The sequence below is a fragment of the Lepidochelys olivacea genome (assembly GCF_965140295.1).
Source record: "Lepidochelys olivacea isolate rLepOli2 genome assembly, chromosome: 4".
Classification (NCBI taxonomy): Eukaryota; Metazoa; Chordata; order Testudines; family Cheloniidae; genus Lepidochelys; species Lepidochelys olivacea.
Window position 1 is genome coordinate 45,887,185 of NC_140414.1, and position 20,557 is coordinate 45,907,741.

Below are 20,557 nucleotides of genomic sequence, written 5' to 3' on the forward strand. Positions count from 1 at the left end.
AGTGGCAGTGACAGGGTGTTTTTTGGTTTTGTTTTGTTTTTTAAACACATAAAAAGAAGCTAAGGATAATTTTACTACTAATCAGATGGTAACACAATGTATTTATCTATTTTTCTTAAAGGACCAACTCTACTCTTGATGAAGGATTTGAGGGGGAGACAGGGTAAAGGCAGAATCATGTCTGCTGCTTATCTAGCTGATTTTTATACAGTTACATTTCAGACTTACAGAAAGCATTAAATTGATTAATGTCTCAAAAACATTGGCAATATTTTGTTAGGTCCCCTCCACCAACGTAACAACCCCTGTTGAGAAGAGAGAATAAGTCACCTAGATCACAGATGGTATGAGTTAATGAGGTCAAGTTTTGTACTAACATGAAAAATCTGAAAGAGCTAATAAAATGTCTTTTCAACCATTGGAGATTGCTTAGAAATCAGAGCAAGTGTCTCCTTCACAGACAGAGGTCTATTTAAAGTGTCCAACACATATACAATTATCAGTGTAAAATTTATTCAGGAAATAGGCACTTAGATCAAACACTGATAGGAATTCCTAACGCTTGGAATGGCCAGACAGAAATATTAAGGGTTTGTGATTTAAGTTATTGTAAGATTCATAGACAAGAGAACATTACATTATGAATACCACATTTTCTACTATTAAATTAATAATAGTATCTGCTGCTGTCAGAATTTAGCAGGAGAAATCGATCTTTCATTTTACTTGTACTGTATTGTGTATGTAATAGACCTGATTGAAAATTTTCCATTGAACAAGTATTCAATGGAATATGGCTTTTTTAGCAAAACAGACATTTTCACAATACATGTCCGTTTTTATTCAAATTTTTTTTGGTCACAATTGCAAACCAAAAACATTTTTGGGTTTTCAGTAACTGAAATGTGAAAATTTTCAGTTTTCAACAAAAACCTGAACATTTTCAAAGAACATTTGATAAAAATGAAAAAAAAAATTCATGTTGAAATTTCACACACATACACTCCCCACCCACTCACCCACCCCTGACCAGCTCTAGTATATACTGTAGCTTGGTTTTATTATCACATTCACTTCTTGTATTTCACAGTATTTCTGCCTGTTTATGGTAATCTACTGCAAAGAAGTTCTGTATAGCCTGAAATAATTTCTGTCCTTGGGATTTAGTGAAAAGAGGCTTTACTTAACCAATCATGACCAAATGTGAACAGATGTTGATCTATCCCTAAAAGAGGAGCAGCACCTACATCAAAATATATTTTCCCTCTACTTGGAAAAAAATCATCAGTCAACTCCAGAAACTAAAGGAAAATGTAGGCCCTGTGGGATTCATACCTTCTATCTCCTGTATGCAAACAAAGTGATTTCACATACAGCAACTACGGCACTAGCAAGAGCATCATCTTCAAGAGGACAGATGTTTGGGACTCACTCATGTCTCACCAATGGGAAAATATAAACAGAAAAAACGGTTACCTGCCTTTCGTAACTGTTGTTCTTTTGGATGCGTTGCTTATGCCCATTCCAAGCTAGGTGTGCACGCGCCCATGCATACAGCTACTGGAGATTTTTCTCTTAGTAGTATCTGTAGGGCTAGTCCTAGCATCCCCTGAGCCCTGCGTTTATGCATGGGTATAAAGGGGCACTGACAGCCCCCCACACTCTCAGTTCCTTCTTGCTGGCAACTCTGACAGAGGGGTAGGAGTGCGGGGCATGAGCAACACATCTTGAAGAACAACAGTTACAAAAGGTAGGTAGCCATTTTTTCTTCGAGTGCTTGCTCATGTCCGCTCCATGCTAGGTAATTCCCAAAACAGTATTCCAAAGATGGACTCAGAGTTCACAGACGTGCAGTCTGCAACACGAAGCTGGCATCGTCCCGAGCCTGCTGTGTAATGGGCGTAGTGGGAGGCGAAGGTGTGAATCGAAGACCAAGTAGCAGTTCTGCAAATGTCCAGGATCAGAACCTGCACAAGGAAGGCCACTGGTGAAGCCTACGACCTCGTGGTATGGGCCTTCACGATTGTCAGAGGTGGTGCTTTGCCTGCTCAGAGCAGAACCTGATGTATGTGGGTATCCAAGACAACGTTCTCTGGGACGAGACCGGCAGACCTTTCATTCTGTCTGCTACCGCTAAAAGGGCGGTGTCAACTTGTAAAAAGATTTAATTCTTTTGAAGTAGAAGGTGACGATCAGCCTAACGTCCAAGGTATGCAGCCAGTACTTGTTGGGTCTTATGAGGCTTTGGAAAGAAGACCGGTAGAAAGATGTTCTCCTTAGTGTGGAACTGTGACAGAACCTTTGGTAAGAAACCTGGAAGGGGCACAGCTGTATATTGTCCTTGTAGAACATTGTTTAAGGGGATTCTGATGGCAATACCCTAATCTCAGAGACCCTTCTTATCAAAGTGATCACCACCAGAAAGGAACTTTTCCACAAGAGAAGCAGCAGAGAACAGGAAGCCAGCACCTCGAAGAGCAGACCAGTGAGTCTCATCACCACCAGGTTCATGTCCCAGAGGGGGACCCTATTGCAACTTGCAGGTAGAGCCTCTCCAGTCCTTTCAGGAAACTGATTGCCATCTTGTGGGAGAAGACTGATCTACCATGCACTGAAGGATGGAAGGCCGAGGTGGCCTTTAACTGACAAAAGAGCCAGGTCTCGATACTATAGGTGGAGTAGATAGTCCAAGATGAATTGTAGCAATGACCAGGAGGGAGAAAGACCAGTCCTGTTGTGCCTCGTGGCGAACAAGTCCAGTTGGGGAGTCCCCCACCTCTGGAAGATGTTGCTGATCACTTCCAGGTGGAGGGACCACTCATGGCGAGAGGAAAAGGACCTGCTGAGGTGATATGCCAGTGTATTCCAGTCCCCTGAAAGGTGCGATACTTTGAGACGAACTGCATGTTGGACCAGAATTCCCAAACCTGTAGCGCCTCCTAAGACAGAGCCGAGGAGCAAGCTAATCCTTGTTTGTTGATACAGAACACTGAGGCCATATTGTCTGTGAGAACCTGCACAGCCTTGCCTGACAGATAAGGAAGAAACACCTGGCAGGCCAAGCGAATCACCTTGAGTTCTCTGCCAAATGAGAGCCCTGGAGATAGCCCTTCCCACATTGTCCTGCCAATAAAATGCAACTCTGATTTGGAGGGAATTCCTCAGCGGGAGTTTACTTAGCCTCCATGCTCATTCATGGCTTGAACTTCTTCCCACTGAAGTCAGTAATAAAACTCCAGATTAATTAAATGTTAGAGAGAGAGAGAGAGAGAGAGAAGAAAAACAAACCTCTCTCTCTCTCACACACACACACACACACACACACACTTTCTGCAAACAAGCCCTGAGTCTTAGCCTCTAAACTAAAGCTACCAAAGGCAGTATCAAATGTGGTGGCCTAAATGTGAAAAACTAGATGGCCTCATTAGCAATCTTCTGCATCAGCAGTCCCCTGCCTGGTCATTGTCTAATAATTATACAGGCTAAAAATGTCAAATTTTGGTAAATAAAGTTAGGCACCTAAATAACTGGCTTGATTTGCAGAGGTGCTTGCACCTATTCTTGCATTCATTCAATGGGAGAACTCCTGAAAACCATGCCACTTGTTTAGTGTGCCTCAACATTGATTTAGATACCTAACTTCAGGAACCTACAGAGGTAACAGAGTGAAACATAACACACATTATACTGTAATTTCTCTCTGTATTCTTAACATTATAGTCAGCAGTATTCAAACCACTAGTAATTAGATTTAAAACGAACTGCAAAAGTAACACGTCTCATTGTTATGTTTTCAATGGGCAAATATTATATATATAATATTTAATACAAGTGATGAAACAGCATTTAGGAGTGCCCTTCTCTTCTTTCTATTTTCCATTATTGCCATGTACAATCTGGAACTTAATATATTAAAAATGTTTTAAAAAGAAATGAAAATGCTGATTCAACACAATGATGGCTTTTGAGTACACATATATGGTTACATTTAATAATAGTCAAAAAATGTATTTGAGTAAAATGCAGTAAGCTATTTCTTCTCAACAATTAAGCTTTGGGCCCTGCAGCAAGTAACATCATGGTATATACTGTACATGATTTTGGAACAAACCCAAAACCTATTTCACTGGGTAGGTAGGTAGAACGTGATAAAATATCTCCTCAAAGCTAATATGATTTGTAAGCTAACTACATCAAGAACTTCTATGCATTCCCCTTTAGAAGCACCCAAGGAATTGTGATTTTTTCCTTTTAAAAATATAGTAGGTTTTATTAAAACAAATCTACACTTATTTAAAATTTTAATGTCAAGTTTGACGGTATTTTCTCCTCATTTCATTGTTGGAGGAGGTTTTGACTGCTCCTCCATCTTTCCCTTTCTGTTTATTCCAGCATTAGAGCTGACACCTAGGGCCACCCACAGCGTGCACTATTTAGCAGCTGCCAGATCTAAATCAAACTCTGCAATGATTTTTCCTGTAGCCTTTCTTGTTCTGTGGATGGTTTGCCACCTAGTTCCACTGGTGAAGTGTACGCTGGTGAAGTGCATGACTTGTTATTGCATTTAGTAGACTTTACAGTTTTTCATTTAAAGGCTTAAGCAAAACAGTGTGGCATTGTTTTCATTAGAACCATGAATAAGGCTTTTGAATAATGGTGCTAAATGATTTTTTTTTAATTCCACATTTCTGTGCTTAGCTAATGAAAAATACCTGACTCTTTAAACTTTTAGCTATCCCTGTCCTTGGAGTTCATGAAAATAATTGCGTGTCAATGTGTGTGAGAATCAACTATACTATAAAAATGTGTTTGAAGGTGGGGTGGAAGGTGAAGAAGGAATGGGACATAAATCACAGATTGAAATTTTTAATCTTTTGTGATATGCCTGAAGTTAAATTAGAATATTAGAGATGAGGCAACAGAATTTAGACCCCTCAGTCTTTTATAGTGAATTTTGTGTATTAAATTAAACCTAGAACTCTGTTAAGCCACCTAACCCAAAAAGTAACCCCAAGAAATGTTGCCACTTAAGAATGTTTATTGGTTTATTCTATTTTTATTAAAATATTAAGAATTACTGGAAATGCAAAGCTAAATTTTGATTTTGGCCCATTCATATAAATTAAGAGAATGTCCATTTTTTCTGCTTTTCCTTAAGAGTTATAAATTGCCTTTGAAAGAGTAATTGTTCATGATCTTGTCTTTTTTATTTTTCAGTTTCCTAAAACAAAGGAAAATTCATGTATCTTACACTTTTACTTAAACTCTTAAATGTGCTTTTACGTAAACTCTGAAAGGATATCATTAAAGGATAAAGATAACAATCATAGCTAAGCAGAAATCAGTCAAAATGTCAAATACTTCTGCGGTTTTATTTTGTGTGAGGCTGAAGATTGCTCAGTTTTTCAGGAAACCCAAATCCCCAACCTGCATCTGTGCACACCTAGGGTCTAAATCAAGTTTTGACTTCAGTGGGCTTTGGATTAAATCCACTAGGACCAAAGGCAAGCTGAAACACAGCCTTGTGGAGAATCCATGCAATGGGACTCTGTCATATGTTTCCACAAGGAACTTTGTAAGGAACAGAGAGAAGTGGCCATGCTGGGGGCATGGACAGTGAGGGAACACATTGAACAAAGCCGTAAGGATGAAACCCGATGTTGAAAACTAGCAATTAGACTGGTCACCCTATTCCCAGAAGAACCTAATCAGAGACAGATCATATGGAACAGAAATCTTTTTTCCATCAGCCCTGCTGTATTTCAACTCATTTTCAGTGCAGCAAAGCCTTTCGACTCAGGTTTTGCTCCATAGCACTGTGAAAACGTATAGAAATTTCTCTATGGAGAAGAATGTATAGAGGGCAGCAACAAAAATGGCAATTGCTAACATTCATAAAAGTATTCTGTTTTGCACAGTCATGTTTTACTCTCAACACAACAGAACAACTTACACTTTGGAGGGGGAGAGGAAGAGGATATAAATGGTGGTCATACTTAGACGGTCAGTATTCATTGTTCTCCTTTAGCTGACTTTGGGTAAAAAAGTCTATTTCTCTATAAAACTCAAAATCATGTTTAACAAAATATAAATAAAGAGAAAAAGGTTTTCTTGAATACCAATTAGTATCACATTCTAGCTGAGAGTTTATAAAAGATTAGATTTCAGAAAGGGTTGCCCTGTTTCTACAAGTAACTAAGGCAATTTTTTCAGCACCAATTTTTTTTTTTTAAATGCAGATCTAAGCAGAACTTAATTATTTCATTTGTGGGATGTCTTCTACATCTCTTAATATCAATTCAACAATATACACTGTATGAAAAATAGGCATGCCATTACTACATGGACACAGCCATGAATCATTTTATACCGCAAAATACTGTATACAACATCAGTATACATTATTTGTATGCTTAAGTATCCAGGCCATATTTAAATTGTTCAGATGAGAACTGAATAAAAAGTTTCTCCAAATAAACAAAAAATACTCAGCTATTGGTCACCAGTGACTGTTTAAAATGCTTTATACATGTTTGTTGACAAGTTTTCATGGTTTGCTATGAGTGTATTTCTAACAATGTAAACAATAGTAAGGTCAAAGTGTAGATGATGATATTTAGTCAAATCTTTTCTAAGGTCATGAAATTTCAATTTGGAACAAAACCCAAAAATGTTGAAAGGGAATGAATCCCCAGCTCCAGGGCGCTTCACTGGGTAGGCTGCCCTGAGCCATGGAAGCCTTGGGTGCCCCAGGGTCCCAACATACTAGAACACTCATATCAGAGGTGAACCCACATCCCAAATGCTCAAACCACTGTACTGAAGGTTATAAGAGAGGGCTCCTCTTTTGCTTGCCCCCCACTCCCACCAGCATGAGGTTAGGTGTGCTCTGAGAATGCCTAATGGATGTTGGCTCCACAGGCAATATAGGTGTAGCAAATCCTAGTCTCAGGATCCCATTGGGACTTAGCCGCCTGGGTGCCTAGACTGACACTACTGTGTGTATGCCCACTGGCAGAGATTTAGGGTATGTCTACACTGCACACTAAGCCTAGGCTCTAATTCAGGTGTGAGCCCAAGCAGCCACCTTCTGCCCACACACAAATTCAGTCTGTTTCAGGTCAGTAAGCACTCAGTACCCTGCTAGGAAGGTGGGTCATAGCCTGAGTCTTGCTGTGACTTGGGTCGACGCCCTGTCATTTTACAGTGTAGATGTGACCCAAGTCACAGACCTGAGTCAGAAGGTCTGTGTAGTTCTGTACAGACACCGTAGCATGGCTATGAGACCTGTACCTGGGTCTAGGAATTGTAAACTCAGGTTTTCAGTTTAGTCTGCATGCTCAAACAAGGGCTTGGAAACACCGTGTCCACAAGCCCAAGTCCCACAGTCGTAGGTTTAGAATGCAATGTCAACATATCCTTGAGCATCTATGGGACTTTAATGGTGCACTCTCCAGGATTAAGGAATTTTAGGTGCCTCCAGAGTTAATTGTCAGCTGAGCAGGGGTTCTGAGGATCTCAGTGGCACCTACGTGTTGGCCTGAAACACCCAGGTCCCTTTATGTATCTAGGTCCATATGGAACTACAGGTTTAAAGGTATCCAAATTTATATAAAAGTTTGTAAAAACGTATCAACTAATATGCACATTAAGAAACCAAATACATCTCAATATTTTGGCCTAACCTGAATGTATTTGAAATTTGAATAAAGCTATTTACTGTTCAGACTGGGGTTTGCAGTGTGTAACCCTCGGGATGCAGAAGTGGTTTGACGGCGGAGGGAATGTTGAATGGTCAAAATTTCTCTAAATTTTCAGAAGTGCTCAGAATGGAAGGTCCTTCATTAAGAAAAATCACAATTTCCAATGTGTTTATTATACTATTAGTTACCTTTCAAACAATTACACCTTCATGGAAATTAAGTTTTCTGCTATCCAGATGCAAATATGGAGTTGGGGTATGAAGGAGAGGGGAGCATGAGAGCAACTTAATTATAGCGATAATCTTGTTTACTCAAAACATGCCAGTACTGAGCCCCACTATTTTGAAATAAAAGATCCCTACTCTGGTGTGAGCTTATATAAAATGTCACTCATATATAAACAAACTTGACTTTTAAACTTCAGAACTATGGGTTAAGTGGTATATAAACAACATGACAGCACTAAAGTCAGGAATTCAAACAGAATTCTGTGTCTGCCCACAACATGGCTGCAAGGATTTCCACTCACTTGCTTGTCAAAAAAGAGGAGAAATCTGACATTCCAGCCTCCTGTTGGGCAGTCTTGACATCTCAGATGTATTGAAGGTTACTTACCTGTCCAATAAATTGAGTTCTTTGAGATGTGTGGTCTCTATTTGTATTCCACTCCAGGTGAGCATGGACACCACGTGCCTGAGACAAGAAGAATTTTGCTAGCGGTGTCTGTTGGTCTGCACCTGTGACCTTCTCCTCCTCCTGAGGGTATAAATGGCAATGTGGACTGACCGCCTCTTCATTTACCTTTCTACCATGAATAGCCTCAGGATAAGATTCCACAGCAGAGACGAAGGAGGGTGGGTAGTGGAATATAGATATGGACCACAGATCTTGAAAAATTCCAGTTTTAGCAAAAATCTTCTGATCTCAGGCACATGCACACCTCAAGCAGAATACATATAGAGACCATCACTTGAAGAAGAACTTTATCATATTCTTTAGCAATAAACAACATTTATAGAAAATACATTTCTACTCAGTAAAATCCAATTACCAATGTCTCCTTGTTGCTGCAGACTGAATAGTTAGTGTGGCTGGTTGAGCTATTCTCACATGCAGACACAGAGCTTGAACCATTTCCTTTTTCCTCCTACCCTCATATTCACGTAAGTCCTTAGTCCATCTTTCATTCAGCCCCATATTTTACATGTCTTTTAAAGCCAGCTGGCAAGTTTCAAAGGTGTTAATGGTGTTTTGCTTACATACAACAGTGGCAATGTGGAAGACATATGGGAATACATGTAAGCAACATATTACGTAAAAGGCTCTAGCGAGCTGCCAGACTGAGGAGACAATATGTATATATATATAAATTCCCTACAGAAGTGCATAGAATCATAGAATATCAGGGTTGGAAGGGACCCCAGAAGGTCATCTAGTCCAACCCCCTGCTCAAAGCAGGACCAATTCCCAGTTAAATCATCCCAGCCAGGGCTTTGTCAAGCCTGACCTTAAAAACCTCTAAGGAAGGAGATTCTACCACCTCCCTAGGTAACGCATTCCAGTGTTTCACCACCCTCTTAGTGAAAAAGTTTTTCCTAATATCCAATCTAAACCTCCCCCACTGCAACTTGAGACCATTACTCCTCGTTCTGTCATCTGCTACCATTGAGAACAGTCTAGAGCCATCCTCTTTGGAACCCCCTTTCAGGTAGTTGAAAGCAGCTATCAAATCCCCCCTCATTCTTCTCTTCTGCAGGCTAAACAATCCCAGCTCCCTCAGCCTCTCCTCATAACTCATGTGTTCCAGTCCCCTAATCATTTTTGTTGCCCTTCGCTGGACTCTCTCCAATTTATCCACATCCTTCTTGAAGTGTGGGGCCCAAAACTGGACACAGTACTCCAGATGAGGCCTCACCAATGTCGAATAGAGGGGAACGATCACGTCCCTCGATCTGCTCGCTATGCCCCTACTTATACATCCCAAAATGCCATTGGCCTTCTTGGCAACAAGGGCACACTGCTGACTCATATCCAGCTTCTCGTCCACTGTCACCCCTAGGTCCTTTTCCGCAGAACTGCTGCCTAGCCATTCGGTCCCTAGTCTGTAGCTGTGCATTGGGTTCTTCCGTCCCAAGTGCAGGACCCTGCACTTATCCTTATTGAACCTCATCAGATTTCTTTTGGCCCAATCCTCCAATTTGTCTAGGTCTTTCTGTATCCTATCCCTCCCCTCCAGCGTATCTACCACTCCTCCCAGTTTAGTATCATCCGCAAATTTGCTGAGAGTGCAATCCACACCATCCTCCAGATCATTTATGAAGATATTGAACAAAACTGGCCCCAGGACCGACCCCTTTAGCATTATAGCATTATTATGGCTATCTAAGTGCATAAATAACAGAAGGAAAATCCCAATGAATTACACTTCTCAGAAGAGCAATTCTGTAAGTATTCCAGTTCTGGCAAATAAAAGCTTCTTACTTCTTTGAAATGACTAATTTCCTTAGACTGTAAAATAATGTGCATCTGTGAGCATTTCATTGTCTGCATTATGCAGATGATCAAGATCTATCCACACAAAGTGAAATTTACAATACTTTTCTATTCCACAAGGGGTGTTTGTGCACACCCAGCCTAGAATCTGTCTCCAAAATGGTTTCTTCGTGGGGGTATGGGAGACCAGAAGTAAATAGCAAAAGGCTGGTTATGATGACTTTACATCACCCAAGTAGCGGAAGACACAGTGAAGATGACTGAATGTAGAAGCTGTGGCATGTACATGATCCTGGAGGGGGTACCTGAAAAGAGTTTCATCCGCATGAAGTGCCGCCTGATAGAGCTGATGGAAGAAAAGATCAGAGGATTGGAGATGCAGGTGGAAACTCTGGTTGAGTTTAGAAGGGGGTTCGAGCGGATAATGGAGCAAAGACATGAGGAGGCTGAAGGGAAAAGCTTTGGAAGCAGGACCAAAGAACTCTGAGGGGATACTGCTGGGTGAGAAAAGTGGACAGTGGAAGCATATGACTAAGAGAACCAGGCAGAGGAAAAGATGGGCTAGTGAAGGAGAAACAGAGCTCAGGAACAGGTTTGCAGAGTTGGAAAATGAAGAAGGAGCACAGCAGGTGATCGCTGAAGGTGAGAGGGCAAGGAAGAAGAGAAGAGCAGCTAGTTCTATAGGAAGAGGGCAAGAGTCAATGGAGATGATAACACCAAATATGAGCCCCAGGAGGATGCAGAATCGGTTGCAGAGGATTGCAAGGGACAATAGGAATCGAGAAGACTTGCAGCCAGAGGGAAGAAGGGATAGACTGGAAAATCACACCATCACCAGGAAAAGGCAGGTCTATGTGATTGGGGACTCCTTACTGAGAAGGCTAGACAGGCCTGTAACAAGAGCTGATCCAGAGAACAGAAGGGTGTGCTGTCTGCCGGGTGCTAAGATACGAGATGTGGACCTGAGGCTGAAGAGGATCCTAACGGGAGTGGGAAAGAATCTCCTGATTGTCCTTCATGTGGGAACAAATGATACAGCAGATTCTTGCTGGAACATATCAAGAGAGACTATGCCAGGCCGGGGAAGACGCTTAAGGAAATTGAGGCTTAGGTGATCTTCAGTGGGATTCTGCCTGTTCCTATAGAAGGGCAACAAAGGTGTGACAAGATTATGATGCTCAACAGATGGCTTAGGCACTGGTGCTATAAGGAGGGCTTTGGGATGTATGGCCACTGGGAAGCATTCATGGACAGAGGACTGTTCTCATGGGATGGACTTCACCTGAGTAAGGAGGGAAATAGATTTCTAGAATCGAGGATGGTACAACTGATCAAGAGAGCTTTAAACTAGGAATCTGAGGGAGATGGTTGGGAGATGTCCAGGTAATCTCCACGCCGGATTTTAACACTGAGCGGGAAGAAAACGAAGTAAGAAAGGATAAAGCCGTGGGTAGTAGAATGGCCATAAGGAGGAAGGGTAGTGTACATACCTGTCTAATAGGTGAGACTGGCAGTAGAATGTCTGTGCCTAATCAGATAAAGAATGTGAGCAAGACCAAACAGCAAAAATTAAGATGTTTGTACACTAATGCGAGGAGCCTAGGTAACAAAATGGAGGAACTAGAGCTACTGGTGCAGGAAGTGAAACCAGATATTATAGGGATAACAGAAACATGGTGGAATAGTAGTCATGACTGGACTACAGGTATTGAAGAGTATGTGCTGTTTAGGAAAGACAGAAATAAAGGCAAAGGTGGTGGAGTAGCATTATATATCAATGATGAGAAGATCTGGATGACCTTGTAAACTGGAGTAATAGTAATAGGATGAAATTTAATACTGAAAAGTGCTAGGTCATGCATTTAGGAATTAATAACAAGAATTTTTGTTATAAACTGGGGACTCATCACTTGGAAGTAACAGAGGAGGAGAAAGACCTCGGAGTATTGGTTGATCACAGGATGACTACGAGCCGCCAATGTGATATGGCCATGAAAAAAGCGAATGCGGTCTTGGGATGCATCAGGCGAGGTATTTCCAGTAGAGACAAGGAAGTGTTAGTACCGTTATACAAGGCACTGGTGAGACCTCATCCGGAATATTGTGTGCAGTTCTGGTCTCCCATGTTTAAGAAAGATGAATTCAAACTGGAACAGGTACAGAGAAGAGCTACTAGGATGATCCGAGGAATGGAAAACCTGTTTTATGAAAGGAGACTCAAAGAGCTTGGCTTGTTTAGCCTAACCAAAAGAAGGCTGGGGGGAGATATGATTGCGCTCTATAAATATATCAGAGGGATAAATACCACAGAGGGAGAAGAATTATTTAAGCTCAGTACCAATGTGGACACAAGAACAAATGGATATAAACTGGCCATCAGGAAGTTTAGACTTGAAATTAGATGAAGATTTCTAACCATCAGAGGAGTGAAGTTCTGGAACAGCCTTCCAAGGGAAGCAGTGGGGGCAAAAGACATATCTGGCTTCAAGACTAAGCTTGATAAGTTTATGGAAGGGATGATATGATGGGATAGCCTAATTTTGGCAACTAACTGATCTTCAACTATCAGTGGTAGATATGCCCAATGGCCTGTGATGGGATGCTAGATGGGTTTGGAATCTGAGTTACTACAGAGAATTCTTTCCTGGGTGACTGGCTGGTGAGTCTTACCCACATGCTCAGGGTTTAGCTGATCGCCATATTTGGGGTCGGGAAGGAATTTTCCTCCAGCGCAGACTGGCAGAGGCCCTGGGGGTTTTTCGCCTTCCTCTGCAGCATGGGGCATGGGTCACTTCCTGGAGGATTCTCTGAACCTCCAAGTCTTTAAACCACGATTTGAGGACTTCAATAGCTCAGACATAGGTTAGAGGTTTGTTACAGGGGTGGGTGGGTGAGATTCTGTGGCCTGCGTTGTGCAGGAGGTCAGACTAGACGATCATAATGGTCCCTTCTGACCTTAAAGTCTATGATTCTCATATGCAAGCAGAATTCACAGCTGGCTGTTTAAAACCATCCCTTTTGCTCGACCGGCACAAGGGGGACAGAGTGGGGCAAGGGTTGTCTTCAGTACATAGATATACATGATGAGCCTTTTAAACCAGAACAGATGACTCCGGGGATAGCTGTAATCCTAAAGTCAGAGAATAATCTTCAGAGACATCTCCCAGCCTGCATTACAGATATTATTCCTACCTTCTTCACAAGGTTGTTTTAAGACTTAATTGATATTTGTAATCAATTAAATGGGTAAAAGCACTGCACATGCACAGAGTACCATTGTTGTTATTAAGACAGACCGAGTTTGCCAGAGAGTACATTTGGAGGTGCGAGAAACACAAAAATGTTGGGCATTTAACTCTCTCTCTCAATAATAATGATGCTTTTATAGAGAGACTAACCTATTATTTGATTTTAAACACTGAACAAGTCCCAAGACAACTTTGTTAGGAAGATAGGAATAATTCCCCCTTTTTATATGGAAAAAATGAGGCACAGAAAAATAAACCAACTGGTCCAAGGTCACACACAGTTCACTGTAGGAATCAGAAATAGAATTCTAAGATTATTAATTTTTATGCCGTTTTCCTCTGTTTTGAAGCACAAATATCGTTAAAACATCCTCCCTCTCTACAAACAGCAATAATTTATTTCCCTGCATTGTCCGTGGACAATCATGGTTCTTAAGTAACAATTAAATTTAAGTAAAGTAACGATTACCCTTGTATGGGTGCGAATGTGCATCTTTAGTCCATCATTCTTGCTGAAAGCCTTGTCACAGTAAGGACACTGGTAAGGGCGCTCACCTGAAAATAAGATGAGCATCAGAGTCAACAAATGCAGACGGCGGAAAGAAAGCATTGCCTCAGTACATCAAGGCAGCCCAGCATGGTTGTGTGTCAAACATTATTATGTTCTAGTGTTCATGTGCAGTTCAAACAGAGTGAAAGAGATCTGAGCGTTAGGGAAACTACATGTAAAGAACAAAAGATCTGTTTGGACAGCATGCAAGGCTGTATCAAAGTATCACTTTCAACTGCTTGATTTTGTCATAAAATATGAATACATGCAGAGCGGGATTTAAAAAAAAAGCTGCAGTCCTGGTGACAACTGGGCTAGGATGAATTCTATTGTGGCTAGTACATGGTCACTTTTACAGTTAGTCATTAACTGTTCTCAAAGTACAGTACATTTCCCTCACTTCACATCTATTCATCATTAGAGCCATTTGGGTGTCACAAGCCAATTTAATTATAAAACCCACTTCTGTTCGTTTGTTGCATTTAACTAAAAGAATGCCAGCAAGATCTGCCCTACGGGAGGCACAGCAGCTTCTGTGAGGTGCCCAGTGACCGCAGTGGGAGTAGAGAGCGCTCAGCACCTCACAAGAAGCCCTCTGTACCTCACAGGATTGAACACTTACATTGATGTAAATCAGTACAGTTTCTGCTGACTTCAGTGAAGTCACTCTGAATTTATACCATATAACTCAGAGGCTGGGCCATTCAGATCCACTCAGTAGAGGTTTTCTGGAGCAAGTCCATAATTTAAAACTAGTGATAAAGCTTTACAATTTCTTACGTACATTTTTCTTTTTGAGTATTTTAGGCAATGTACTGGAATAAGACTCCAGCATCTAGGCTAATTGCACACAAAAGGCTAATCAACAAAATCAGATTGCTTCCATCACCAAACATATTTTTCAACAAGCTAATCTCCGTGAACTAATTTTCTAACTAAATGGAATCTGTTCCGGCTAATCACATTGATGCCTGGTCAACACATCTTTATGTGCAGATACAACAACCCCCTTTAAGCCAATCTAGGAAAACTCAATTGTTCATAAAAAAAGTCTTTGCATGCATGCAAAGCTCTGACAGGTTCCAAGCACTATACAAACATTAACTGACCTTCACAGCAATCCTGTAGGGTAAGCAAGAAAGATTATCACCATTTTAAAGATGGGAAAACTCAGGACAAGTTGCAATGATTTGCCCAAGGCCGCAGAGTGAGAGAAGGGAAGGGACAGCTTTATACTGAGGGCTTTCTGACTATGGGGACATTCGTTCGGTCTTGGAGCAAGGCAGACCTCCCCCGCCCCCTTTCCAGTCTTCATTTCACTGTTTGAGGTGCTCATCCTTGAGGGCTTGACAAAAAGATGTTCTATGTTTTTTTCCGAATGAACAAAAAGTTGAGGAATTGCAAAAGTGTGCGGCCTAGAGAAATAGTTTTTTAAAGTCACACACTGATTACATTACAGCTGACCCACTGGGTTACACTGCTGCATGTATAGCCTTCTCGGAGCCATTGACTCCATTCATTTTAGTGAGGCCAACTCTCAAGTAAGGGTTGTACAACTTGGCCTTTAATAGGCTGGCCCATTCTTTAATGCCTGTGGGGAAAGATCCCACCTAAATGAAAAAAACAACAGAAACAAAGGCAATGGAGTACTTGTGAAATGCAAACACGCCCCTCTCCTCCACCCTGCCTTATCTTATTAAGTACAAATATATGGACTTGGCAAAGGTATCTTTTAACAAGGCTGCTGTGTGATTCTGTGTTCTGAATTAGAAGTTTCACATCTGTTTGAAACATGACACTATCTCTCATGACCCCGATGTCCCTAATTTATGCCATGAGCCTTCGAACTCTGTAGGAGCTGCTGGTGCTCAAACATTTAATTAATCCAGCTGACATTTTTATGTTTTAAAGCTTTTGTATTTTGAAGGTAAAGTCTGCAGAGGTCTGTAAGCAGATGAGTGCTGACAGCTAAGTGCTACCCCCCATTCTTCTTACAGAGGAAGGCTTTTGCTTACAGAGATCGCTTAGAGCTAGTCTGAAATCTATTAATACTGTCCTTCACAAATTTATCATGTTGTTTATGGTTCTTGATGAATAGATGTTTAACAGCTTTCAGCGGATGCCAGTAGAGGGCAACACTGTGACTTTATATCAACATGTTGTACCTGATAAAGCCTGCCTATGATCAGCCATCACATACTGTAAATTTGCAACTTACAACTCTCTGGTATGCAGCTCAGAATTCTATTTTTTATCATTCAACAGACATGGAGACTGGGGGTTGATGGGGGGGACAAAGTCATTAAGACCTCATGTTTTACTGAATTATAAAAGTGTCGTCTCAACCATAACTATAGCATCAGTGATGACTGATAAAACATCTTTAATAAGATCCTAACTCATTTTATGCTTATTCTTATTTTTGTTGTTTCTTTACCAGTTAAATTTTCTAAAACATTTCATGTATGTGCCCCAAATGTGAACATACCTATGTTTATTTGCTCTTATGTGAGCAACTGGCCCTTTTAGGCATGCAGACTGGCTGCATGGACTAAACTGTAAGCATGTAGTTACCTAGTTCATTTACACGGATCCCTCTCCCACAGATATCCTTAGAGTTCTGCATGATTAATGATGGGTTCTATTCAAGCCAAATTTGAATCTGCAACTACAGAACCTTTAGTACAACGCAAAAATCCTAACCTTTTCGTAACTGATGCAGAAATGAGTGTGTGTGTGTAAGTATGGGTGTATGGGGAATGAAAAAGTATTATGTCAGCTTTTAAAATTATTACATGCTTCCCGGCCCCCCCCCCCCTTGAATAAATGAAACCTGATTTGGATTTCAAGACTTGGCATGCAATCCTTAGTATACCTGCCCAAAATTTCCCTTCCCCGCTTTGGATTAGATAGTACTACCCTTATTTACATCAGTGATCACCTGCTCACAAAAGAATGCCAATAGTGGATTCCTTAATGAGACTGAGTGAACAGGTGCTTTCTAATATTTGTACAGATTGCACAATAAAGGCCATTTTTGGCCCTACTGACTAAATTTCAAGTTGTCCTAAAAGAAGAAAAACACCTTTGTTCCAAAGCATATTCAAAAATAATAAAAACTATACATTTCTTCTGTTTGTTCCTGTTAAGTTTTTGCCCAGAGGGAATTTCGTACTGGAATATATCTTAAGTCTTGAAATAAGAGGTTCTCTCACTCTAAGAAAGTCAAGAAGTATTAGACATTAAAACAGGAGGAGCAAGTGCTATATAATAAATGCTGCTGGGGAGGTGACATTATCCATCTATGCTTTGGGATTTGTCTGTGATCAACTAACAACCACCAAAAGTCAACTGTAAAAATTGGAATTCCAAGCCTAGCTTCAGATCAATTCAGCCACAATAAATACTTGGGGATTTACAGGTGTAAACCTTCTCTGATCAGGAAGGGACTTGATCTGTTGTGTTTGTGGAAGAGATTAAAAATAAGATCAATAATGTTAAGAAACGAAAATCTTCAGCAACTCATGTTTGCCCAGATCTTGCAATATCCACCTTTTTTCTCCTCTCCCTACCAAAAAAACCCCCACAACTGTTACCAACCTTTATTTGGAATATTTATTTTTAAGCATGTTTTCAATGTTTATTTCATTTTTTTAAAATGTTCACAGTTGTGCAAAATTTTGGGTTGTAAGCATTTTTTAATTTTTATCTATTTAAATTTTCAGTTGTGGGAAAGTATGGGTGGGGGTCAGATGACAGTTATTTAATGTAGCAGACACTGAGATTAAAAAAGTTAAAGTTTATACCTGTTAAAGCACAAATTGTCCACATTACAGGTCAAAATATGCAAAGTAAATATCCTAAAATCAAACTCTAGTTCTCAAGCAGCATTGTTCTTACTTTGCCTATCTGTAAATTTCAATCATCATTAATGGAAATTGTGTGTGTGTGTGTACGTACGTACAGTGAAATCAATATGTACCAATAAAAATCAAATACTTCCAAGCCTAATTACATTGCACTGGCATTCATTTTGTTTAATTTAACTTAAAAAAAATTAATATCCATCCATGAGATACCTCTAATGCGTAGCTTGTTCTCTCACTGATAGGTGATTCCTCGTTACAATTATTAGTGTTATATGTGGTTCATCTAGCCTTGTATCATCCTGTCTGATTTTTTACTGGAGTTTCTTTATATTAGTTAATTTAGAATTTGACAGAGTTAGAGCACTAATGTATCAGATAGTATGTTTAAAAGTATGTGAGCCCTGAATGCTGGTTCAGTTGAAGATTTTGCACAGTGGGTCGACTGAAGTCAGAGGCAGCCTTTCCACTGATTCCAGTGAGCACTGGATCAGGCCCAATGGGCTTAATTTAAAATAAAATTTATTTTTTTAACGATCTTGCAGAAAATTATTTTTAAGGAGCCAATCCTGTGAGTGTTGAAGACGTTCAGAACCTTCCATAAGGCACTTAGCATCTTGTAGGATCAACTCATATACATGCAATGAACTTGTCTTATAAAGATTACTAAAGGCTCGAAAGAAGGGGCATTTCAAGTGTAATATTTTTAAAAGGTGATTTTCAAAGGGACATTGTTGAACTGCAGCTCTGAAATTTCTTGGGTTTAAATCCCTGATTTGAGAGCAGCCTAAAGTTTATTAGAGTTAAAAAAAATAAAAAATAAAAAAAATAAAATAAAATCCATCACCACACAATTCTGGTGGAACGGAGACAATTCTCCTGGAGAGAAGTGGTTAAGCAACATGGACATCTGGATCACATATGCAACACCCCCTACCAGGTGATCAATAGGGCAGCCCAGAAAGGGAGTTGCAAGAGCCCCTTTTAGTCAGAGATAATGTGGGGTGATGACAGCATTCAATAGCAAGTTGAGATGGACAAAAGGTTAAAAGATAGAACAAAATTATAATCTGTGGCATATGCTTAGAATTTTATCTGTTCTGGAGTGCCTCACTCTTTATACATTTACCTTATACTGCTACCGTTCCACACACTGAACTCCCACTAAAGTAAACAGGAGTTTTATGTTCATAAGAATATAGAGCATTGATTATTATTTTATATATGTACATACAGAGGGAGAGAGAAAGAGAGAGAAAGAAAACACAACAGTCACTAAGAAATGATTCACTGTCTACTGAAATCAATGGCACAGTTCCCATACCAGGGATACTGGGAACAAAAATCACCACACAGGTGGATTATCTTGTGATAATCCACACAAGTGGATTATCTCTAGCACTTTTTCAACTTCCAAATACTGTAAGATAATATTCAGTTAATTATTTATGCCTAAGTGCAGTGTAAAATTATATATTGACTCAGAGGAGACAAAAATCTCATTGCAAATAAGATGCATTTTCCATTTCCCCAATTTTACAGTTATGGGGTCAAATTTTCAAATGTGCCTATGTGGTTAAGGTCAAAAAGGCACTTTTGAAATTGTTACCACTGGATACTAGCAAGGCCAAACCGGGTAATATCAAATGGGTCACTATTCAAGCAGTGAGCTTGGCCAACTACTGTAGCTAATGTTCTGTTTACAAACCCGACAATTAGGCTCAATGGATAAAGCAGACAATAAAGAAGAAAGGTATTTTTACCCTTTCCCTTCCCAAATATTTTTTCATTTGGTTTAACATCAATCATTTAAATGTACTAATGTATGTTCAGGGCTTCAGAAGGGATAAACGAAACCATTTAGTAACAACTTAAATTTCTCTCGTCGAAAGCCAAGCTATTTTATAATGGTTTGAAAGATACAATACAGTTTTTCCAATATTTCTGGTTTCCAATTGGGACCAGAACCATAAAAGCCAAAATTCTTGTAAAATTATATACACTGAACTTAGCTGGATATGAGGGGTGGGGTTATAGTCCTTCATTGGGGTGAGAGAATAGATCTTGCATTGAGACATAATGATTCCATTACCTGCCAAAAAAGGAGAAAAGGTCTTCAACTGTGGTTCATTAAGAGGTGTTTCTTGGGCTGGAGGTTTCTTGTTGAAAGGACCTATACTTCCTACATTCTAATCAGGACTCTAACTGGACATGATCTGAACACAAGTGGCCAAGTATTTCTGTATTTTGTTTTTGCTCCCCTGATTATAAAAACAGAACCTTTGTGTTTGTGGATGTTCCCTAGCCAAGAGGCAACACTTGTATACCCTCGGCTACGAGGGAGGACCATAACGGCTTTTCTGTGATTCAACCAAATGAGTTTCCTACTCTCAAGCAAAATTAGAACTACCAAAAGGGAAATCCTGAAAAACTGTTCTTTCCAAAAAAGAAAAGGGATCAGGTTGTTTAACCAGACCTTTTAGTATTTTTTCATTTTTACATACTCAGCTATCCCTTATTCTTTGGCATTAGAGCGACAATAGGGAAAGTCTGTTCTTGGAGATTTCTAGTTTAATTTTGCAGAATGTAGAGGTTTGAAGAGTCTAGATTAGTTTCAGATAAGCATCCAACCAGGATGGACCATCAAAAGCTTCATCATATGGTAGGAGTTTTGTCTGTTTGTTTTAAAAGTCAAAG

The 20,557-nt window shown here is 40.1% G+C and overlaps 1 protein-coding gene across 3 annotated transcripts in view; it reads right to left on the reverse strand.

Moving 5' to 3' along the window:
- PRDM5 (PR/SET domain 5) overlaps window positions 1-20,557 on the reverse strand; it is a 135,087-nt gene that overhangs the window by 24,962 nt on the left and 89,568 nt on the right. For all 3 annotated transcript variants that reach the window (XM_084627053.1, XM_084627052.1, XM_084627051.1), the window contains one exon: window positions 13,914-13,999. In XM_084627053.1, coding sequence (XP_084483179.1) covers window positions 13,914-13,999 — 86 coding nt within the window. The remainder of the gene's footprint in view (window positions 1-13,913; window positions 14,000-20,557) is intronic.